The 25775-nt window shown below is 37.2% G+C and overlaps 1 protein-coding gene across 1 annotated transcript in view; it reads right to left on the bottom strand.

Moving 5' to 3' along the window:
* Nucleotides 1-25775, bottom strand: part of LOC107718148 (dihydropyrimidine dehydrogenase [NADP(+)]) — a 160745-nt gene that overhangs the window by 112770 nt on the left and 22200 nt on the right. The window contains exons 3-8 of the mRNA XM_016525131.1: nt 24731-24813; nt 12036-12123; nt 11656-11817; nt 8179-8375; nt 7081-7162; nt 2872-2959 (exon numbers count right to left, since the gene is read on the bottom strand). Coding sequence (XP_016380617.1) covers nt 2872-2959; nt 7081-7162; nt 8179-8375; nt 11656-11817; nt 12036-12123; nt 24731-24813 — 700 coding nt within the window. The remainder of the gene's footprint in view (nt 1-2871; nt 2960-7080; nt 7163-8178; nt 8376-11655; nt 11818-12035; nt 12124-24730; nt 24814-25775) is intronic.

Genomic DNA, 25775 nt, shown 5'->3' with positions numbered 1-25775 from the left:
TTTGAACATAAATGTATGTTGGAAGTGTGTGTACACTAGGGGTTGCACCGACTAATCAATTAGTCGACTTCAATGCTCGACTTCAGTGCTCTGCCATGACGCTTTAAGCTTGACGTCGACTAGTCGCTGGTCCTATAGAGGGCGCAACAGGATAATAAATCTTTGAAGGACTTCCACATTTACGCTCCGTTTCCAAACAGTTCAAATGACAAATAAATGCATACTCTGAAAGCGGTCCACAAGACATGTGTGATTATATTACTGGATGCTCGAAATTGAACGGGAGAATGCACGTTTTAAACAGCTTATTGTACAGGTAAGTTAATCGCCGTTCTAATCTAATGCGCTGCTGCACTGTAACGCACACACATAGGCTACAGACAGTAGCGCGTACATGATGCGCACAGAATCATTCAGCGCGGAAATGTATTGTCAACACTGTTCTGTGATTTCTCAATAAAATAGCTTAGAAACTGAAAAGTTCAAGCATATAATTCTTAATAACTAAATTTCACAGCTTCACTACTAGTAGAGAGATGCTGCCAGGTAGAATTAATTCACACACGCAATCGCTCTCACTAATGCATTCATATGAATGTAATCTTTACTGTGCTACTTTATCTGTATCTGATTTAGAATGAGCAGAAATCTGTGAGAAATATAACGACCCAAAGACAAAAGAACTGATAAAAAAGCTGTTATAGGAGCAACAGCCATGTGGGCAGCGCTGTGTCATATATGCCATAGCTGTGCACAAGGTGTTTGTCACAGCTCCAGACTTATTTGTTCATTAATGACGTCATCAGCGACTAGTCTACTTCAACTCGACTTTCATCACATAAAAGTTGACTTCAAAAAATCAGAAGTCGTTCAACCCCTAATACACACTTGACCTCAGTAAGACCTCCTCAGTCATATTCATTAGAACTGAGCATCTAGACCAATCTGCCTACCCATATGGTGTAGTTTAGAAGATGCATTCATCTTTTTCAATGCTTCAGATAAACCCACATGTCATCCGCTAACCTTAAAGCATTCCGGGCTTAATTGCCTCCATTGTGAACGATTTTGTGGTGCGTGTACACTGAAAACGTTCAACGAAACGGTCCAAAAATGTATATTTTGATGATAGCCCTTACTGAGACAGAGAGCGTACAGCACGGCAATCACATGATAAAATGACAAAAAAGGATGTGCGTGGAACACGCCAGTTATTTTTACAGGCCAAAAAGAAACATACTTATGTGTTTTTCAACCATTTCTCCCTCTCAAAAGCAAAGGTACACATTTGCATGTCAATCACTGTAGAGGCTGACATTAGAGACAACATGAGAGAAGTGGTGAAAAAATATTACAGAGGCACAAATGTAATCATTTCCTTTATGATTCCCAGCTTATTGCCATTGCTTTATGAGAAAAAGAAATCCCAGAGCAGTACTGAGACTCACCCATCTCAAAATCAATGAAGCTTAGCTACCAAAAAGTAGTGTTATTCAAACATAATAAATTATACGTATTCTTTTTAATTATAAGGAGAAGAAAGAAGCACAGAGTAAGCAGTCACCCTCAAGGAATGTTTGAATTTCTCAAATCAAATCAATACACCAATGCGCACAATATTTCCTTACTTTAATAAAAATAGAAGGCAAAATGACTCAACGGACACATTTCTTTCTGCGCAAAGAAACCACAAATGCCAAAGGGTGCCAAGCATTAAATAATTAGTTGAAAAAGTTACAATTCTGTCATCATTTACTCATCATCATCCTCATATCTATATTAAACCTATATGACTTGTTTTCTTATGTGAAGCACAGGAGGATATATTTTTGAATAATGTACTGGTCGATCTTTTTCGAATTAGAATGAATGGAGACTGGAGTTTTCTAACTTCAAAAATGACCATAAAAAGCACCATAAAAGTGGTCCACACAACTCATGCACTACATTCTAAGCCTTCTGAAGTTATACAATAGATCTCTGAGATGAAATTCTGACTGAAATTCAAGTCATTATTCACTGATGTTGTTCCTCTTCGGTGAGCTGCACACTCTGCGACTTTGTAGCTTGTGAACTGGATCAACTGATTCATTGAAAAGATCTGACTCGGGCAATTCTTTATGAATCAGACTTTGCTACTTCTCTCAAGAACTTTAGAGAGCTAGGGATGATCTAAGTCTATGGTCTATTCCTCACACAAATGCAGCTTCAAATGGAGTCATATTATGAAGACCTGTTATGATACCTTTATGCTTTATGTTTTTTTTTTTCATCATATTAGTGACTAGGACATTCTTAAAGTCTCAACGTAAATAACAGAATGCTCATTTATTGGTATCTCTGAAGCACTTTTCTAATTTTTTGGTTATCTCTTTAAGGTTAAATATGGACATCAAGTCTGGATGGAATAATGAATGTGCCATTTAACAAAGAGGGCAGATGTGTGTGTGTGTGTGTGTGTGTGTGTGTGTGTTCAAAAGGAAATACAGAGTGAAGGACACAAAATAGATGGGGAGATGGAGAGCAAGACAGGACGCAAGACAGGACACAAGACATACAAGAAGACAGAAAAAAGAGACAATAAAACAGGGAGCATAGCACAGACAGTCCAGTCAGATATCAAGGGAAATAAGGACAGGGGTTATGTGTTTCCCTTGAGAGTAAAAAAAATAGTTTTTACTTCACTTAGCGACCTCCAATGGAGGAGAACACAGATTTTTTTAAATGCAGAGACTAATTAGTTTATCAACACAGGGTGTCAGCAAGCACATGACAAACAGGTGCATAGTTTTGTTTAAATAAAGAAAAACAATGACGTGTACAGGTGAGCAGACACAAAAGAGGCAAAAGGAACTCTAGAGAGGGACTGACCAATGCCAACAAAGACCACTTGGAAGCCCTCCTCCTTCAGCGAGGTCAGAGTCATCCCGTTCTGCCCCAGTCCCTTCTCAAGAACAACCTGCCGAAATAAAAATTAAAAAACATCCACACTGCATCTGTCTCAGCTGCCTCCATCTGTCTGTATTATTCACATAAAGAGGATGTTAGCGTCAATTATTCTATGCTGCTGTGAATTCCAGGACATAATTGCATCAATCATCCTGCAACCTTTGTATATAGACGAGTATAGTTATGATGCATTAGTGCAAACAGAGTGATTCTATGATCACTGTGCCGCTATGTGTTGGGGTACAAATGACAAATAGACCAGTGGTTCACAAGCGGTGGGTCACAGATCTATTCTTAAAGGGTCGCGGGCTTCAGGGAAAAATAAATAAAATAATAAAGAGAACAAATACAGCAAATAATAAAGCACTGCTAACGATATAATCATCGATAGTTAGGAAAGCAAAATACACATGCTTATCAAACTGGACGAAATGCTTCCCATATATTTTGTTGTTGACGTTAAAGGCTGTGCTTCCAATCAGATTGTACAATATTTTGCAACAATTCATCTGTCACATAGTAGAAGCCAGTTCAATTAGACAGATGCCAACATGGTCTGCTTACATGACATTAATCAAAAAAGGTAAAGGAAAAGGAATGGACCGATACTCAAATTTGGACCGATTTCTGCATCACAACATTATAATGTACAGTATGAAAAATGTATATTCATTTTGAGATTTGCTAAAGATTACATTTAACAGTGTTATTAAATTATTTGTGTTTTAATTATTGTAAAAACAGAGGAAATTAGCAGCACAATTATATATCCAACAACGGCCGATATAAACTACTGTTCAAAAGTTTGGAGTCGATATGATTTTTTTTAATGTTTTTGAAAGAAGCTTTTTATGCTCACCAAGGCCATATTAATTTGATCAATAATGATGTATAAACAGTAATACTGTGAAATATAAACTTTTTAATTATTGTTCCCTATCAGTCAGTCACGTTCGACGTTACGTCGACACTGACGTTAGGGGTCCCAATCACCTCTGAGCATTACAAGAAACAGCCAATTAAAATTGGCGAGTGGAATTTGCATGCCAAGCCACTCCCCTTACATACAGGTATATAAGATGGTGGCGTGCATCCACTCATTCAGATTTTTGCTTCGGAGCCGCTTGAGCACGCTTTCTTCTATCAAGAGAAATTCAAGAAACACTTGACAGTCTGCAGGAGGTTCTCGGCTGCATTAAGACAGCACATTCAGCAGTGTGTTCACCCTATTCAGCACAGATAAGTGATGTGTTCCACCTCTTGGTGCTCCAGCTTAAAAGAGCAATTTCCTACAGCTTGCACGGTCAAGAGTAACTTTCGAGATGTCTTTCCGATCGTGTGCTTCTGGGTGCGGTATGTTCCTTACCTCTGATGATGAACACAATCACTGTCTCGTGTGCCTGGGCCGTAAGCATGCTGAGACGGCTTTCGTGGATGGTTCATGCCCGCACTGCGAGCGCATGTCCATGGCTACACTGAGGTCGTGGCTCTCTTTCATTATGAGGCTTCCCTCAAGCTCTACCCAGTGTGGTTCCTCTAACATGTTGGTTAGGAACAAGAGAGATCTGAGGAATATGGTCAGGAATGTTCCGCCAGGCCAGTCCCCACGGAAGTCCTTCTCCTTACAGTGTAGTGCCTTCAAGCTCTCAGATGATGGCGCCGGTTCGTCCCAGTGTCTCATTTGGGGCTCCTGAGGAGGATAAGATGTCTATCACGGCATCAGAGGAGGGGCTATTGTCTTCTGACGCAGAAGACTCTGGTGAGCAGCCCCCAGTTTCGGCGGCTGCACAGTTGGAGTCGGAAGCAGAGTTGACAGCCATGGTCCTTTGGGATCCAAGAGTATTGGGCTTTAGGTTAACTTGCCTCCATCCCCCGATCACTCACGGCTGGACGATTGCTATCTGGGATCCAGACGTGACTCTCAGCCATGCTCCGCCCCAGTGCCTTTCTTCCAGAAGGTTCATGAAGCGCTTACCAAAAGTGTAAGGACCCCTACATCCTCACTACCCTCGATGGTGGGGCAGCCAAGGGGTACATCGATGTTACCCAAGTTGAGCGTGCGGTTGCGGTGCACCTGTGCCCGCAAAATGCCACCACCTGGAGAAAATTCCGAGCCTCCCGTCCAAAGCTTGTAAGCTGTCGTCAGCCCTGGATACCAAGGATTACAGTGCTGCGGGCCAGGCTGCCTCCGCCCTGCACGCCATGGCTTTCCTGCAAGTACACCAGGCCAAAGCGCTCAAAAAGCTGCACGAGGGTAGTTCTGACCAGGGGTTGATGCAGGAGCTGTGCACGGTGACTGACTTTGCCCTTTGGGTAGTTCAGGAGCGCCATCTCTGGCTGAACCTGGCTGAGATGGGTGACGCCAACAAAGTCCGTTTTCTCGAAACCCCTGTCTCACAGGATGGCCTCTTCAGAGACACTGTTAAAGACTTTGCCCAGCAGTTCTCGGCGCTTGTGGCGTCATTCCTCTGGTTAGGATACGTGCGGTTATCTTCTTCCAGTAAGTTCACCATCTGGTGAATCCTGGTCGATTCCTCCAGCACCCTGTGGCATTCGACTTAGCGGAGACTTGGACTTATTTTGGACTATTTTGGACTATTTGATAGATAATCTGGCTTATACGTCATTGGGTAGGTTATGGATTGAGGAGCATCTGTACTGACACACTTGCTTGTCAGCACCTGCACCTTCAATAGGGACCCCTAACGTCAGTGTCGACGTAACGTAGAACGTGACTTACTGATAGGGAACGTCTTGGCTACGTATGTAACCCTCGTTCCCTGAAGGAGGGAATGGAGACATTATGTCCCTCATGCCACAACCATGAACTGTGCTGAATGCCAGGATGCTTCTCGGTTCCTCACCACAAACCTGAATAAGTGGATGCACGCCGCCATCTTATACGTATACTCGTATACGAGTGGTTTGGCATGCGAATTCCACTTGCCAATTTTCATTGGCTGTTGTAATGCTCTTGTAATTCTCAGAGGTGACTGGGGCTCCCAAGTGAGACCCCTAACATCAGTGTCAACATAACATCTTCATTCCATCCTTCAGGGAATGAGGGTTACATACGTAACCAAGATGTTTTCTATTTAAATATATTTTGAAATGTAATTTATTCCTCTGATGGCATTACTCCAGTCTTCAGTGACACATGATTCTTCAGAAATCATTCTACAGTAATTTGGTGCTTTATAAATATTTCACATTATTATCAATGATAAAAACAGTTATCCTACATAATATCCTATATATATATATATATATATATAAAACTGTGCAACATTTTTTTTCCCGATTCATTGATAGAAAGACCAACAGAACATTTTATTTGAAACAGAAATATTTTTATCATTAGAAATGTCTTTACAGTTACTTTTGATCAATACCCAAACTTTTGAGCAGTAGTGTATATCTAATATCAACTTATATCTTAAAATAAAAAGCAAATGATATGGTAATGATTTGACATGCATCACTAAATCAAACACACAATAATTTAGCATACTGTTCAGCCTATGCAATTATTGGTAATATTAGTACATTTCAGTGCTCGATTGCAACAATGACTTTTGTGAACTTGTATGTAATTTTAATTTTCTAAGTCTGTTTAGGATCAAGATAACATAGAAATTTATTTTTTTGAAGAAAAAAAAAACTATTGATCTGAGTAAGATTAAGTGTTTTTGTTCACAGAATATGGTGGAATCCTCATCAGCATTCATTTTCTCAATTAAAATAATTGTAAATGGAATTTCTTTGCTAAATGAATAAAGTGTTGATGTAAAGGTCAGCTCATGGGACTTAGTGTCCCCCTTACCTAACCTTAACCAACCTCCATGAGAAACCCTTTCTCTCACCCCTTCTCTCTCTCCAGCTCTCTCAAGACTAAAATCAAATTAATCATGGTCAGGTGATCTGGATGAGGACTATCTATTGCATTTCTCACCATCACAGCTCTCAGGCAATGGACAGATGGATGTCTTTGCCACTTGCCTCACTAATGTGGCTTTTAATTGTGTTTTGTTAGCTTGCTTTTTTCCGTGCATGGTTATTAATGTCAGTGACATTTGGCTGTTGATGGGTTGGAAGGATGTGACATCCGCCCCATCTCTCTTTCACTGGTACCTTTATGCCAAGATCCTTCATCAGATCAATCTCAAACTGCACAACCTCATAGGGCAAACGGAACTGAGGAATTTCAGCAGTGCTGCAAGCAAAGACAGGGAGACACGTAAACACAACTTTTAATATTTGTGATTGTTTATTTGTAGTATTATATTGATTAGTCACGATCAGGATGCCCTAAGCTGTTCAAATTGCACATGTGATCCCTCTGCACTCAAGCACGTGTTCCACTCATTAAAGTTCCATCAGGAACATATAACAGATGAATTAATATTACCAACACAAAACCAAATAAATAAATAAATGAGCAGTAGTCTGATATACACTTTTTAAAAGAAGACTATTATGCTCACCAAGGCTGCATTTATTTAATCAAGAATACAGTAAAATAGTAATACTGTGAACTGTTATTACAATTTAAAATAATGTTTTATATTTTAATATAAAAAAAATTAATGTCTTCCTGTGATGACAAAGCTAAATTTTCAGCTTCATTACTCCAGTCTTCAGTGTCACGTGATCTTTCAGAAATCAATCCAGTTATGTTAATTTGGTTCGATTATTATTAACATTGGTTTGATTATTATCAGTGTTGAAAACGTTGTACTGCTTAATATTTTTGTAAAAACTATGATACATTTTTTTCAGAATTCTTTGATGAACAAAAAGCTAAAAACCAGCATTTATTTTAAATAAAAAATAACAATGTAAACAAGTGTAAAATGTAACGTAAAGATGTTTTAATGCATCATTGAATTATATAAATGTATTAACTATTAATTAAAAAAATAGCTTACCCCAAACTTTGAAGGGTATTGTAAATACCTAATATTTAGAAATAACATTAATAATAAAATGACATGAATATTAATAACAACAAATAAATAAATGTACAAAATCACATTTAATTACATCTGTGTTGTATTTATAATCACTTTACCTTTCCTTAATATACTATTATTAACATAAATAATATCCTAATACTAATAACACACTAGTTATCCAAGACAAGCATGGTCTTTTCAGGCTGAGGTTAAGAGGATCACTGCTTCATAAACGTTAGTTTAGTAGAAAGACATTCAGAAACATTTACTCTACCTGAGGCCACCGATGTATTTCTGTTTCTCGAAGATGGTGATGTTGTCATAGCCTAGCCGAGCCAGGAAGGAGGCGCAGCTGATGCTGGCAGGGCCGCAACCAATAAGAGCGATCCTTGTGTGGAAGCTCTCCGGCATTTCGTGTGCAGGGGGAAGCTCTGGATTCCTGATCTGAGGGATGCCCATCTTACTAAACACCTGAAAAAAGCACAGGAAACTCCTCAAACAAACTTCACCTTTATTCTGGCTCCATAAAATACACATTTCCATAAATCCTTTTTCCACGGCACTGCAACCTCTGGAATATTTATCAGTGTGCAAATTACAGTTCAAAGTTGACCTCCCTAGAGCTTTTTACAGTAAAGGCGCAGATCCGCTCAGGCCTACTGAAACAACATTACGCCATGATTGCCTTGTTCTCTTTCCTGTCTTATTTAGCTCCAGAAAGCCTTTCAGGCCCCGTTTGCATCATCTCATCTCAAGTAACCGTTTACCAGAAGCCGCCCTGGGCATATAATGTGATTTACTGTATGTGATGTACTGTACAGTTCCTGCTTTACACTAATGCAGGCACTGGTCTGTGTATGTCGGCGAGCTCATACTGAGGAGAGGAGGGGAGGCGAGCGGCCACTGATGGCCCTGTCTAGGGCTTATCTAATCAACAGGCTGATAAACAACCCTGGCCTTCTCATTTGAGAAGAGAGGAGCTGTCATCTCTGCGGTGAGAGGTGACGGGGCGAAGCAGCTGATGGGATGGTAAAGTTGGCCCTCTCTTGCAGGACTCTCTGCACCTCTCAGGATGATTTTTTTTTTTTCAAAGAGGGGGATGTGAAAATGGAGAGATTCGCTTAGGTCAGGTGAAGAGAAGATAAGACGGAGTGAAGACGGGACAGCTAGACATTTGACAGATGGAAACGCCAGGTTCAGAAATAAAGGAGAGCAGGCTATTGTAAAGCTGGGTCATCCTACAGAAAGGCTGCCATACATCATCTGTGGAAAAAATGCCAGCGATAACCATATGATTATATAGACATTTTTAGTACACAAAATATAAAGTATAGTTAGACATATTGTATTTTTAACAAGAAAAGTGTGACTAGCTTATGCATTAATCCTGTTAGTCATATTTCCCTACTAAAATAATAAACTATTCCAAAACGTATAAATAATATATACACCAGTATATACTACAGTTCAGTTAAGTTTGGGGTCAGTAAGATTGTACTTTCTTAAAGAAATTAATACATTGATAATAGAAAAATGTTTATTGAGCACAAACTCAGCACAGAAAGATTTATGAAGGATCAAGTGACACTGAAGACTGGAGAAACTTCCCAGAAATAACTCACATTTAAAAAATATATAATAACATTTACATTTACAAACTTAAAAAAAAAATTGTAATAGTATTTCACAATATTACTGTTTTTACAGTATTTTTAATCAAATAAATGCATTCTTGGTGAGCATAGGAGACTTCTTTCAGAAACATTAAAGGGGGCATTGGATGCTAAATTCACTTTTACATGGTGTTTGCACATAAATGTGTCTTAGCAGTGTATGGACACAACCACCCTACAATGATAAAAATCCATTCACTCCTTTTTTTTTAATCCCCCAAAAATCTAAAAAGTCTAAATTATCAAGCTGTTTTGATTTTCTAAGCATTATGACACCATACTGCTCAGGTCCCACCCACGACCGCTGAAGGACTGTCCCGTATTAGCATATTTCCATAATCAGCCAGTTGTACGCTGTCCGCCATTTTCTCCACGCTCGAGCAGCTGTAGCGACATCAATGTCTCATAAGCAATGCAGGTGTGTCGGGTCTCGGGTCTGATCACCTGTATCATTGCTGTCTCTTCTGTTCGTGTGTTGTTGTGTTGTGTTGTGTGCGTGGCTTTGTTTTGACAGCTGGCCCGTGCTCGTTTTCCGCGTGGTTGTGTCTCCACCCTCCTTGTTTCCCTGCTCATTAGCTCATCTTCTCTCACACCGGGTTCTTGTTTATCTCGTTATCTTCTCCTTATAGCTCCCCATGTTTTGCTGTCTTGTGTCAGACTGTTGTGGTTCATACCATTGTTCTGACTGCCAGTGTCATGATTGTTTATAGCCCTGTCTTGTCTTGCTCAGGCTCCAGTGCTCGTAGCTGCAAGTAGTTTCCCTGCACCTCTCTGTGCACTCAGGTACCCGTGGACCCTTCCCGGCATCCGCCCTCTGGGTCTCTGCGGACTCTCCAGCGGATCATTCTGTCTCTCGCTCGGATTAACGACCTGCCTAGCCGACCTCGTCTCCGCTGCCATGGCTTCTGCCAGCCAGTGTCACCCACCCACCTGGGTGGTAGGAGATTCTTCACTCTCACGAACTGTCTGCTGAAGTGCACTCTCCCCTGATTATTCTGTTCAATAAAGCCTCTGTTGTACCCGCATCTGAATCCAGCCTATTTCCTGACAAGGTGTTTTGTAGTTGGATGTAAAAGTGGACATAAGAGTCTTCATTTTCTCCCGACATCAGAGCCACTGAGGACGCAGTTGATTCGTTTTGTATTTAATAGTAACAGACCACCGAATACACAAAAATTGGAAGAGAGGGGCGGGGTGAGCAATAGCTCATTATCATTTAAAGAGACATGCACCAAAACGGGTCGCTGTGAACAGAGCTGTAAAAATGTAAAAAGGGTGTTGTTTTACATGACCATTGAGGAATTTTAACCAAAGTATGTTGCTGACATTTCATGAAGCCCCTAAAGAATCATACCAACTAGTGAAAAAAATGGGCATCCGATGTCCCCTTTAACAAAAATCTTACTGATCCCAAACTTTTGAATGGTAGTGTATAAACATGGTTATACTTCAATACAGTATTTGCCTAATTGAATGTTATAAATAAGTGTTTATAATGACACAGTTAACTCAATCACAGCCAGATGACCATAAACAACAAATATTTACCAACAAATAAGCCAATTTAAGCTAAAATAGGACCGTGCAAAATAGTAGGCTACTAGCTAAGCAACATGAAAAAAAAAAAAAAATTCTAATGTCATTGTTCTCTACTTTTCCTCAAAAAGATTGAGAACTAAAGAAAAAAAAAAACAAGAGAGCAAAGGCTAACTTTTCCTCTACCACCCTGAGCTTGTTCTTGATGTACACCTTTGAAAAAAAGCCCATTCCATCAGAGAAAAAGACTTTCCCACTGACTTTTCTCAGAGGAACTAAAAAGATCCTGGTGATTGTTATCGGGATGTGAGTGAGGAACTGAACGTGCAAGACAGAGGAGAGCACCATAAGTAGACAGCTGAAGGAATCATTACATTAAATTACCACTGAAGTCTAAAAATGAGACTTGGAATTCAAACATACAATATATATTTTACATTACTTTTCAGCTTCGAGTTCAGTTGAATGATTGCCACACCAGAACGTTGACTTAAGGTGGAAAAATCTGCCATTTTAGCCATTGCATTTGAAGAGCACCTTACCTCAGTAGCAAACTGCTGCAGCCCACCAATATTGATGGGACCTTCCTCAGAGGCATAGAGGTTGCAGCCCCCCACACACAGATCAGAGGTGGGACACACCATGCCACAGGTCAAACCCAGAGGGTTATCAGACAGGATTGCCTTGGCAGCACCGTAGTAGTTCTAGAAGACACACAATAGAGTCAACTATAAACATGGACTCAAGCAGTGATTTGGAGATTTTACCTGGCCGAATAAAGCCATGTGTAAATGCTTGTGTTTAACTAACTGAGAAATATAATACACAAAGGATTATGAGATTATCACTTAATCCAACATCAATAAACTGTGTTTGGTGTAGCTCCTGAGCGAGTGAGTTCAAACATTGCAATAGGTGCTACCTTGTTGGAAATGCTGGTGATGAAAGACTTGATATCCAAATTGGTGGGGCAGCTTTTCTGGCAAGGAGCATCTGCACATTTCAGGCATCTATGAAAAATCAAAATCATTTTAATTTTCAAAACTTCACATTTACAGGCAAAACCAGTGTGCTTGAAAGAAAATGTAATCCATTGCTTTAAAGGAATATTCCACCCAAAAATTTAAATTAGCTGAAAATGTACTCACCCTCACGCCATCCAAAATATAAAGGAGTTTGTTTCTTTATCCAAACAGATATGCGGAAATGTATCATTACATTACTTGCTCACCAATGGATCCTCTGCAGTGAATGGGTGCCGTCAGAATGAGAGTTCAAACTGCTGATAAAACCATCACAGTAATCCATAAGTAATCCACACGCCTCCAGTCCACCAATTAATGTCTTGTGAAGTGAAAAGCTGCGTGTTTTAAATATAAATTCATCATTAATGTAAAATTCCTTATATATTTGTACAGGGTAGCCTTTTCGATGTGTATATGATGTAGTTGTTCAAGTACTGCATGTCGACAGCAGTTCCGTCAGTTACGTTTCTGCCGCCAACTTCTACAGGTGGCATGAATGTAAGTTCATTTATCTTTATATTTACCTGTTATATTGTGATATATTAACATTTAAATGTTGCAACTGTATATCCGATATTTGTTGTTTGAGTTCATATCGTGTGTAATGTGGCTGGAGGTGAGCGATGCGCCGTGTAATTCAAGTGCAAATGTTTAATGCCATTTGCATTTTTCTATGCTGTATTAACGTGTATATATGATGTAAAATGAGGTGAATCTTTATGTTTATTGTATGTACACACTAGACAGATTCTAATTTATCTTATTTGTTTATTCTAGATCAAACCACATGTTACCACATCTGTTATCCTAATGGCTGTGTAATGCTGGACTTATAATGTACATTGCCACACCTCCTGAAAAGATGCAAACAGTTAAACGATCTTCTGTCTCCTGTGACACTTCTTGTTGGAGTTCCATAGTGGAGTAGCATTCTGCCTAACCTTCAGAGTATAGAGTCCTTTAAAATTAAAGCATTTTCAAAACATCGCTTCTGGAGAAAATACCAATCCATAATACATAATAACACTTCCTCTAGTGAAAACGTCCATCCCCTGTTGTCCTCTCACATCAAAATCCACCATTTTGGACTGTCTTCGCTTATAAGCGGTGCTTGATCTGTGCATATTTCTCACCTGATTCAGATGCAACGACTTTTTCACTGAAGAAAGCAATATTAAGAATAGAGGAATAGTTTGAATTTAAAAACGTATTAATGATTAATTTGTATATTACAAACATGCAGCTTTTTGCTTCACAAGACATGATTGACATAATTGATCAGCTGGAGTCATGCGGATAATTGTGATGTTTTTATCAGCTGTTTGGACTCATTCTGATGCTACCCATTCATTGCAGAGGATTCAGCAAGTGATGCGATGCTCCATTTCTCCAAATCTTTTCCGATAAAGAAACAGACTCATCTACATCTTGGATGGCCTGAGGGTGAGTAATTTTTATCAAATTTTCATAATTGGATTAATTATTCCTTTAAAGCAAAACCCACACATGTATATACCAAAGAAAGGTAAAGCATACAAAATCTTAAGTTAGATATACTACTGACACTGCTGATGGTGTGCAGCAGTAGTCAATGGTTTGCCCTTTGTGTGGTTCGAAAAAGGAGAGCTGAAAACAAATGACTGTGCGATGCTTGTTTTATCCTAGACATGTCTCTGCACTGACTGTGGTGAAGATTGATACCTCTTATAAATACTGCTGACTTCATAATTACCAGGGAACTCCATATTGGTAGACAACAACATGCCTGCTTTAAATTATACATGGGATAATTTGGCTCTAGCCAATTAAATATTCATGTAGGAACAAAATGCATGCGGTACACTCCATCGAAGAGAACAGCTTTGCATATAGGTAAGGTCCCTGTGACCGTGAAATTCCAGTTGAAATCTAGAGCAAAAATATCATGCGTTTGACACATGACGTGCAATAATCATAGGTCACTTTTCTGATTCTTGGTCAGTGTCACATACGGTACATCTATAAAAATGGTTTGGCTCATGATGACCTGTCACTTTGAGTGTACAATACAGTATCTGACTGACTGGGAGCAAATGCATTTAAGTAAATGTCAATGGAAATGACTACATTCATCAGGGCTGCATGCATCTATAACAAAAGGCCCACAACAAAATCCTGGTTTAAACCTGCAACCAATAAAAACCGGATTACGAGAAGAGTTTAGAATCATTAAGAATTCCTGAAACTTCCTTTTGGTTCCAGTACCTTAATGATTTGATTAACGATTCTTTTAGTAGTTGTAAGGAATAAATATTTGGAAAAATAAATTTACATTTCATCACCAAATAATGGGTTAATTTTAATAAAAATAAATGTAAAATGTGTATTTTATAAACATACAGTATTTTAGTGACTTTTCAGTTCTTCAAGAAGCAACATAAATCCAACCTGATAATTGGCCTTAGCTAAATATAAAACAACCATACAAAACTAAAAACTTAAAATGTGGTAACATTTAATATATTTTCATATATGATTTCCTTTTTTTTTTTATAGCGTACTTTACATTGTCTTATGAACAACCAGTCAGTAAACACACTGATTTAAGTCACACTTTTATGTATGAATTTGATTAACCAAAAAAGAAACAATTTAGAGTAATTTGTTTAGAAATCAGGTTGCACTCTATGCTTTTGATTCACTAAAAAGAACCTGCTCAAAAGAGTCATTTGTGAGTCAGACAACACTGGCTGCACTGTAGGTTTTATTATTATTAAAAAGAACAGGTTCAAAAGAATCATTTGTTCAGGAATTGGACTACACTGGTTGTGCTTTGTGTTTTTGATTCTCTAAAAAGAACCACCTCATAAGAGTAATTTGTTCTGCAATCTGAATACATTGGTGCATGCTGTTCAGTAATGGTTGAATGAATTCTATCTTGTAAATATGTGGCAAGCATACGTAAAAGATAGAAAGGCACATTTCTAAAGTATCCTGACTCACAAAATCATATTTAATTGACATAACAAAAGCAACCTTCCAGTAGCATGGGACATTGAAGACAAACATATAGAGTCAATGCTACACTGCTTGAGAAATGAAAAGTTTAAGCCTTAAATGTAATTCAGTCAAATTAATATGCATTTGAAGTTTCAAGGGCAGAATAATTGCAGTGTGGTCATTAACGGAGTCAGCTTATGCTGTGAGCTGCAGCTGAGATCTGATAGATGCTGCACATTGTTGCTACTGGGATTTTTACATTATTTAAGAATGGAGTCCGTGGGGATTCTCAATGATATCAGTTATGACATTATCTGACAACATTTATGCCCCAAAATGTTTGCTTGTGCCTAATAATGCCACAGTTCAGTTTGCTTTCGGCTGATGTTAAACAACTCATTTACGCATGTACAGTACGTACCTCTTTAGCATTGCACCCAGTGCTGCACTGGAGGCGGCGTTCCCATTTTGAATTGGAAATTGTGCGTTTTCTGTTGTATGAACGCAGTAGAAGTGCTAAGCTCTGACTCCTGCACTCTTAAATTCAGCACCTTGTTTCATTCTTTATTTGTGTGTTACCTGGTCTTAGCACGTGCCAGTAAATGAGCCACAATGGGAGGTCAGACTAAACATGACCTCTGCAATAAGCATTCTGCTCCAATACTATGTCAGCGGTAATACTTCATGTCGCTATAGTGTCAAAGTGTTGTACACTCATTTCATTTGACAGAGGTCGTATCTGACTGATGTTGAGGAAATATATGTTCTAGTCATCCGCTCATGTGGAGAGCAGTGCGGTCGGGAATCTTTTGCTGTTAATGATCCTCAACTGAGAATCCCATCAATAATCCTAATGAACCTTATTAAGTAGCGTTGTCTGCACTTAGCACAGCTGGATGGAATATACAAAACACATAAAGTGACAAGGAACTGTATTTATCCTATATAAATTTATCCAAGCTATCCTATATTATAGTCTTCAGAAACTTCCAATTTCATCTTTTTTTAAGATAAAAAAAAAACCTCACTGAACAGAAGGTAATTAGACCTGTAGTCTTTACTTCCCTTTCTAATGGCATTAGATTTACGCACTTGTTTAGATTATTAACATTATCATTGAGTTGAATTTTTATACCAATTCAGTGCAGTTACTTTTGAATGCACACTGATGTAAGTCTATAAGCATTAGTTTGAGGGGAACAAGTGTTTGTTCTGAACAGTCTTTCATGTTGAAGTTTATGTTGATGTCTAAATATACATTTGAGTAGTATGACCATAGCTCATCACAGTACTTCATTTATCAGGGTCAAAATACGCAAAACCTGTACTCTCCTTTTCAATTTATAGGCAATATTAGAAAATGCAATGATTTATTGATCGCTGAAGTACAAACGGCCTAGTTTTCATTTTAGAAATCTAGTCACTGACTTGGTCTGTATAGCTGCATACAAACAAAGGCTTTCTTTCAACCCCATAAGCCTCACAGAATCCTGACCTACACTACTCGTCCCTCTTATTACAGAAACAGAGGTTAAAACAGATCATGTGAAACCGTCTTCCTGTGACACTTCAGTATAAATTCTCTTTTACTTGTACAGTCATCCTTCACAGGGATGCCTGCAGGATTTGCCTGGGAGATGCTAAGAACCTGACCAACTGAGGAAAATATGCAAACATAAAATGTATGAGAAAAAAAATAATAATTGCAAAACCTTTTATTTGGATGGATAGGGCAGGGTACAGGGTTATTATTGTTAAATAAAACTAGGGATGCACCGATACCGATACTGGTATCGGTATCGGGCCCGATACTGAGCTTCTGTACTTGTACTCGTACTCGTTAAAATGCCCCGATACCAAACGTCGATACCACACAGCATGTGATAAGTGCCATTTTGGTTTCTGTACCCAATATTTAAAAAATTTACAAATGCAATGAAAATATTGGTATCGGTACTCGGTATCGGCAAGTACCAAATAATAAAAGTATCGGTATCGGGCGAGTACTGGAAAAAGTGGTATCGGTGCATCCCTAAATAAAACTAATACTATTAAAAGTAGTTTTGTCAGATGCTGAAACAAAATACATACATAATATAAATATTAGATGAAATACCTAAACTAAAATGACAATTAGAAATGTTGCCTTGGCAACTAACTGATACAAGTTTAAGCTGAAGCATTTCTAAAAAATAAATTAAATATTATATATATATATATATACATATATATATATATATACTTTTTATAAAAATAAATTTAATTTAAATAGTAATATAAACATAAAATCACATAACAAAATTACAAAAAATTAAACTAAAATTAAATGTAAAACCTAATTCAAAAAAATTATAAAAACTATGATAGAATATAAATATTACTGCTAAAATAACACTGCTTGGGTAGCTTTTCTACAAGATACACTGACAGATTCTCTTTCTCTCAAACATCTTTCTCTCTCATTGTAATTGTGAAATAAATTGCGAATCAATAGATCACCACAATTTGCATAATAATAGTAACAACAACAGCAACAATAACACCAATAAGTGCATGCTCATGGCAGAGTTGCAAGCACCACTAAGTCTATCAAATTTTACAGATGAAATACAGTGTGGTCTGAGAACACTAGTGAAAATTGTTTTGCATTTTTCTAATTAAGTACATTTTTGCTCCATTACAAATTACATAATCAGCATAACAATTTGTGAACATTTGAATTGGAAAATTGATTAAAATGTCCCATTTTGAGCAAGTTGGTGCACCCCCTTTTTGCCAGAATGCCTCCACAATTTTGTTTAAAAACCTGATGACCATGTTCTCCAGAATGATTTCAGAATGATCCAAAGAACATCCTGGAAGAACATCTGACCATCTGTACATGATCAGTGTCACAAATTTACTTGATTAGTTACTTAGAAATAGTGTAGTTTTTTTTTATTATTATTAATCTGAATTAATTAACTTTTTTTAATCCCTTTGTAAATTATGAGGTTTAAATTAGATTTAACAAGCCAGATTTTTATTGTGGTCTCTTTTGGATCCCACTAGCATGCTTGTTCTGGTGCAATAACACGCAGCACGCGCATTACTCAGTGCAACAAAACATGATACAATATTAGCTCATTTCAAAACTAACGTGGGCATTAGCGAACGCTGTCAAATCACCTCCTGCCTCCCACCACTACCAACTTAATCCCAAACGCTCTTCTGTAGAGATGATGAATTTATCATGTGTGTGTGGGTAGGTCAACTTGGAGAGATACCCGTCAAAATCCTCACTTGTGAGGACATGTAACTTGTGGGGACCGAGTCATAATGAGGACCCTAGAGAGGTGCCAGACTTCTCTGAGAGGACACGAGGAAAGTGTCCTCTCACAGACCGGCTCTGTCATCTTAATTACTTAAACCATTTTAGATACGACCAATTAAGCCAGGCTCCGAAGTAAAGGGGGCTCCTTTCAGCCTAGGTGCCGGGACAGCTGGGATGAGAGGATGATTTTAATGATCAATCCACCTTTATTTACTGTGGGTCCTGTGTCAAAAAAAAATACAGGAAAAGAAAAAAAGAGGGCTTCTGTCAGGGGTGTGCTGGAGCAGAGAATGATAAGAAGAGTTATTCCTCATTAGAGCTCATCATTTTAACAACGCAACATGTTACTTGACTTCAGTCATCTGACAACTGTGAAATCAGTTTGACAACAGACACTAAAGGCAGCTGTCGGCTTTGAGACCCTCACTTTCATGCAGAAATGTATCATATAAAGCCAAATTCACCTTTCAAAACGTTAGTACAAGTGCAGTGAAACTCTTGTGACTAGGGATAGAAATTAGGGCTGCACAATTAATCGAATTTCTAATCGCGATTACAATTATGGATGCCACAATGGTGATAATCGTAATTAATAATCGCAATTACAATTTCAAGGGAATAATCGAAAATTATAATTTTTGTCATAATCGTGCAGCCCTAATAGAAATCGTTAAAAATTTAGCGATTCTTTTCTGGTTTCTTAACAAAAAATTAGAAGTACTTTTAAGGATTAAATAAATAAAATAAATTGGCCATTCCATTGCCAAATTATGAGATAATTACAAAACTAAATTAATTTCTAAATTAAAATTAATTTATAAAGATAATTTTAATAATAAGTTAAATAAAACAATTCTTGCTAAAGGTGTGTTTACATAGATGTTAATGACTGAAAAAAAGTTTTTTCAGTTAGAGTGTTTTCAGCTTGTTTATTTTCATATAAAAATGCGGCATGCAGTTGCATCAAACAATGGTATAAACATCATTCAATGTAAATGGTGATAATCGTAATTAATAATCGCAATTACAATTTCAAGGGAATAATCGAAAATTATGATTTTTGTCATAATCGTGCAGCCCTAATAGAAATCGTTAAAAATTTAGCGATTCTGTTCTGGTTTCTTAACAAAAAATTTGAAGTACTTTTAAGGATTAAATAAATAAAATAAATTGGCCATTCCATTGCCAAATTATGAGATAATTACAAAACTAAATTAATTTCTAAATTAAAATTAATTTATAAAGATAATTTTAATAATAAGTTAAATAAAACAATTCTTGCTAAAGGTGTGTTTACATAGATGTTAATGACTGAAAAATCTAACTGGCCTTTACTATATGTTAAACAACAATACTAAAACAAACATAGTAGCATACCATTCAAAAGTTTGGGTTCAACCAGATTTTTTTTTTTTTTTTAAGATTTATTTTTGGCCTTTTTTTTTCTTTTTTTTTGGGCAGAAAGAGAGGGGAACAAGTTGGGACTGTGCTCATGCATATTCGATGCCATGCAGAATTAAGACATATTATTCAAATGAACTCATTATGTGGTGCTATGTCAATATACATTTCAATAAGTGAAGTGAAGTGATGTGTGGCTAAGTATGGAGACTCATACTCAGAATTTGCGCTCTGCATTTAACCCATCCAAGTGCACACACACAGTAGTGAACACACACCCGGAGCAGTGGGCAGCCATATTGCTGCGGCGACCGGGGGAGCAGTTGTTGGTTCGGTGTGCCTTGCTCAAGGGTCTCACCTCAGTCGTGGTATTGAGGGTGGACGAAAGCGCTGGTTATTCACTCCCCCCACCTGCCGGACCTGAGACTCGAACCCACAACCTTCGGGTTACAGGTCCGACTCTCTAACCATTAGGCCACGACTGCCCATAGAGCATTATGTTTAGAAGACAGATGTCCGAAAAGCATATTTATTTTTGGCCTTTTTTGCCTTTATTTAGATAAGACAGCAAATTTGACAGGAAGTGAATTGGAAGAGAGAGAGGGGAACAGGATCAGGAAAGGTCCACAAGCTGGGACTCGAACTTGGGATGCCCAAAGTGCAATGGTGCTGATTTAAAATCAGATCTCAGTTCCCAACCCTACTGATGGGACCCGTAAGATGGTATTTGGACAGGCCAGTGTAGGATGTACCACAAGCACTTAAAATTGTATGATTATTTTATAAGTGAGAACAAAACAAGCATAAAATTCCTCCTGCCTCCATTAACTGAAGATGTCAGAACCATGTCAGAATCTAGTTTTTCAACTAGATTTTTAATAGAAATGTCAAAGTAGGTCTTATATAAACAATTCAATATGATGACTAAACTGCCTTGCCTCATAATCATCAAGAAAATACGTCTGGATGAAACAGCACAATTTCCCTTAGTCATTATCTGATTTATTCTGAAATCAAAGTGGATTCATGCTGTGAGTGCTTGGAGTGCTTATGATTTCACTGACATGAAGATAAGCCATCAAAATACAGTTAGTTGAGCTATAACGCAGCATATTTGATAAGAGTTTTGAGGTATGAAAAAGTAGTATTTTAGTAACTTTGCTTCACTATGTGAACCAATCTGTGGTCTTTAATGAGGAGTCAACTTTCTGGCTGTTTCGTGACACTGGGAATCCAGACCTGGGGCTTCCTCTATGCCCAACAAACAGGCCAAATAAGCCAGCTGCCTCCTGTGATGAGCACCAGAACAGCGCGCCGTTCGGACTTTCATGTTCAGCATTATTAGAAGTTATAAAACCTAAATCTTTCATCAAATCTGCCAACCAGCACTGCAGGGGAGTCTCGTTTAGAGAAGGATTAAAATCAGACCTCTGCACGACAAAAGTGTGCATTAATGTCTCCAATATCTCTCTAGCCCTCTTTTTTCTCCCAACTCTGCTGCTGTTTTGTTTTTTATTCATGATCAGCAGATGCAATGCTGTGCTCATGCATATTCGATGCCATGCAAAATTAAGACATATTATTCAAATGAACTCATTATGTGGTGCTATTTCAGTATACATTTGAATAGATCATTATGTTTAGAAGACAGATGTCCGAAAAGCAGATCAGATGTGATAGAACAGATACAGGGTAAATGACATGGCTAACTTTACCTGTTGTGTCATCTCAGTATCCTTTGGCTGACTGAGAAAGGCTCATCTAGAGTCAACTCGCTCTGCTTTTAGCACTTTCATTTCACCATAAACTATGGTACAAACAAGTAAATGATTCTGAAATAATTCCTGTTTTTTACCATACACATAACCAATAAATAAGTGTTGATTCATCAGGCTTGCATATCACATCTAACCGAACTGTGGCATTATTAGGGCTGGGCAATATACCTACAAAAACTATACTACCGTTCTGGAATATATATGTATATATATATATATAGAGAGAGAGAGAGAGACACTTTACAATACAACTTTTGATTTTAATAATGTATTAGTAAATGTTGAAATTAACATTAACTAAGATGAATAAATGTTTTCTTTGTTAGCTCATGTTAACTAATGCAGTAAACTAATGTCAACTAATGTGACCTTATAGTAAAGTGTTACCAAATATTTTTTTTTCTTCAATAAGGTTGAATTCAAATTAAGAAGTGACAGTAAAGTCACTAAATACAATACAGTTATTTAAATAATAATAATATTTACAATATTACTGTTTTTATTGCATTTTTGATCAAATACGGTGATCATAAGATCCTTCCTTTAAAACACTGGAAAATATTGACCCTAAAACCAAGATGATATTTAATCATTTTCATTGATACGCACTAACATAACAATAAACACCGATATTTATCTACACAAGGGCAGCACGATTATGATAAATCATAATTGTTGATTATTCCCTTGAAATTGAAATTTTGATTATTAATTACGATTATCACAATTTACATTGAATGATGTTTATACCATTGTTTGAAGCAACTGCATGCCATATTTTTATATGAAAATAAACAAGCTGAAAACACTCAAACTGAAGAACTTTTATTGCTTTTCTATAGTATTAAAGGGGTCATATGATGCAATTTCATGTTTTCCTTTGTCTTTGGGGTGTTAAAAGCTGTTCGTGCATACAGAAGATCTGTAAAGTCACAAAGATTAAAGTCTCAAACCCAAAGAGATATTCTTTATATAAGTGAATGCTCAGCCATGCATTCCTAAAACGCCTCGTTCAAACACGCCCCCACTACGTCACTGTGTGGAAAGATTTGCAAAACACCGCCCAAATGTTCACGCAAAGAAAGAAGGCGTAACTTTTATTCTCGCTGTAGTATTGTTGCCGCCGCCGCCATGTCGTGGAGACGCTGTGTGTTTTGTTGCAAAAGCTAAACTACTTTGTTTGGCCTTCTAGGACACAACTAGAAATCAGTGGTTAATTTTAATTTACAACACTGTTCCAGAACAGTACAACCCAAATATTTGAGTGTGTGCAGCACATTTTACGGAGGAAAGTTTCCTGAACCTGGTAAGGGGCGTAAATTTTCCGTCACATGCTTGAGGTATTCAGCCAATCACAGCGCACTAGATAGCTGGCCAATCAGAGCACACCGCGCTTTTCAGAACGATTAGCTTTGTAAAAGCCAACGCTTTCAGAAAGGCGGGGCATAGAGGAGCAACAATAATGTACAGTATGTGGAAAATTATGTTCTTTTTAGAAACGTCATATGAACCCTTTAAGTCTCAAATGTCAACATTGGATTGGTTTCTTCTTTAAATAATACAAAAAGTAAAAAAATGCATGTTATTATATAAATTAAAACAATGGACAAACCCTCAAGATAACCTGTAGAAGAAAAAAAAAACACAAGCAATCATAATAACATAAGGGGACTTTGAACTATTGTACTAATTGTGGCATCCGTAATTGTAATCGTGATTAGAAATTTGATTAATAGTGCAGCTCTAATCCACACAGAGTTTTACTAAAATATCTTAACATATTAAAAATGCCATGCTGAAACATTTTTGATTGATGGCACAAATAGTTGATTTTTCAAAAACTTTAATAGTTTTGATTCGGTGCAAGACAAGAAAAGGTTACAAAAGTAATCTAATGAGACTGCATAAACAGCAAACTAAAATGATTTTCATGATGTTGCTGAATTTTATATTGTCAGCAACATCATCACATATATTGTGAATATTCTTTACATCACTCAGACCTTGGGTCTATGCAAACAGGATGGATGGATGGACGGACGGACGGACTAACTAACTAATGAACAACATCTGTACCTTTATATATTTTCTTTAATATCAGCAATCATTTATAAAATCCATGCTTGGAGTGAGCAATTGAGAATCATCACAAACTATACCATCATGAAATCTAATTTACAGGAGGAGGAGATCACATTACACAGTAATTAACTGGCACAGAATGAAACCCAAAGCCCAACATGTAGACTATATAGTTAATCATCACATTTTAGTCAGAAAAAGCCCAAAAGATGTCTATTTTAAAACAATGGATGAATAGTTCACTCTTTATATTGATAAACAGGTCTCTATAGAGGACAAATATAGGTTTAGTGCCTAAACACTTTTGCTACACAACACGGGCATATACATGTACATATGTTTAATCTGTCAAATCTAGTGAAAAAGTGACGTTCATTGGTTAAATATGTATAAAGGGTAGGCATAATAAGCAAGGCTTCGGCCTACACCTTTTTCGGAAATGATGTTCAGTTATTTTATTTTTTGTGAAAAGTTGTCTGTAAGGACCAAAATAAACAGAATTGATGATTGATGATGTTAGTGGGAAACAGGCCTAATAGCAAACAATGTAATTTATATGAAGATCATTGTACTTACTAGATTTCAGTTAGGACTCTGTTCAGCTTATTTGAAAAGCACATATCTTTATTTATCACTTACATTGTTTTTTAAGACTGCATACTGAAAGTTACACCAGAACACCAGCGGTCCTCATGATCAAATATTCTGATGTTGTCTTGGGATCCCCAAAAGCATTTTCAACTAACAAATTAAACATTTACATTTTTCACTGTGCACTCAGCCTTAGCATCTCTTGCAGGGTTGAAGAGTCAAGGCAAAGTCCAAAGGGAGGCTTCCTTCCAACAAATTAATCCCTGAGAAAAGCAGAGCCAAGTGCTGCCTGTACACCCCTCTATTCCCTCAATAATGAAGAATGACTTACGCCGCTACTCATCCTCCCCTCGCCAAACGGCACGCACATGCACACGTGTTCCTTCGGCTGCCCACCCAAACTCTTTTTTGCGTTGACTGTGACTGTTGCCATGGAGACAGTGCTTACCTCAGTGCTTCCCGAAGTGCCCCACGCTCGCTCAAAGTCGTGTGCTTGATGTCATCGAAGTTGTTCTCCAAATTCACACAAGACTGTAGGAGTAAAGCACACAGAGACATTGGTGGGACAAAGAGGCGCATTTACTGAAATTTTTAGGGTGTATTTTAACTAAAATAATGACATTTATGTCAGTGCGTCAGTTATACAATGAATTTCAGGAGGACAACATTATAAAGGAACATTTTTTAAGCTAATTTCTTGGCTAGAATTTTATGAATGATCTAATATATGTCTAAATTATTTATAATTGCTTTACTCTTTGTTTAGGTTGCTATGAATTTAAGTATGTAATAATTCATATATTTACTATGAATTTTCATCATTACAAAATATGTATGACTTGCTTTATTCTGTGGAACACAAAATAAGATATCTTGAAGAATGTTGACCACTGGGGACAATTTAAAAAATAAAAATAATAATTGAGACAATTCTTAAAATATCTTCTACTGTATGTTCCACAGAATAAATAAAGTCATACATCTTTGGAAATTGGAATGACTTGAGTTGAATTTACATGAATTTAAATGAATTTTCATTTTTGGTTTCAGGTTAAAGTTTTCTTTCTTTTTTAAAAGTTTAAGAAACACCTAAATATTGTATTGTATTTAAAAAAAAAATTATAATAATAATAAATAATAATAATAATAATAATAATAATGTTTTGTAAAAGTGCACAAGCTTCTTTCTATTTTCTATCACTCCAAACTTTTGTTTGAGTTCCTTTTGGTGGATTTAAACAACAAACTGTAAATTTGTTATTTCAAATTAATATAATCAGTATATTTGTTGTGTTCTGTAAATAAGACAACTGCCGCGAAAAACAGCAATCCTTATCCTATAAAGGAAACCAAACATCCTTTAAACAGTTCTAAATTGTGAGGAACATAAGGAATATTCCATAGGCTGTAGATTTAAATATGACCACGCTGAAGGATTATGTCGTTGAGCAGACTGTTCAGAGATTATCCTGCTTTTAAAGATTTACAAGTTT

This window comes from Sinocyclocheilus rhinocerous, unplaced genomic scaffold (assembly GCF_001515625.1).
Source record: "Sinocyclocheilus rhinocerous isolate Xijiao unplaced genomic scaffold, SAMN03320098_v1.1 scaffold480, whole genome shotgun sequence".
Lineage (NCBI taxonomy): Eukaryota > Metazoa > Chordata > Actinopteri > Cypriniformes > Cyprinidae > Sinocyclocheilus > Sinocyclocheilus rhinocerous.
The sequence above is the reverse complement of the archived record's forward strand: the minus strand, read 5'-3'. Positions and strand labels throughout refer to the sequence as shown.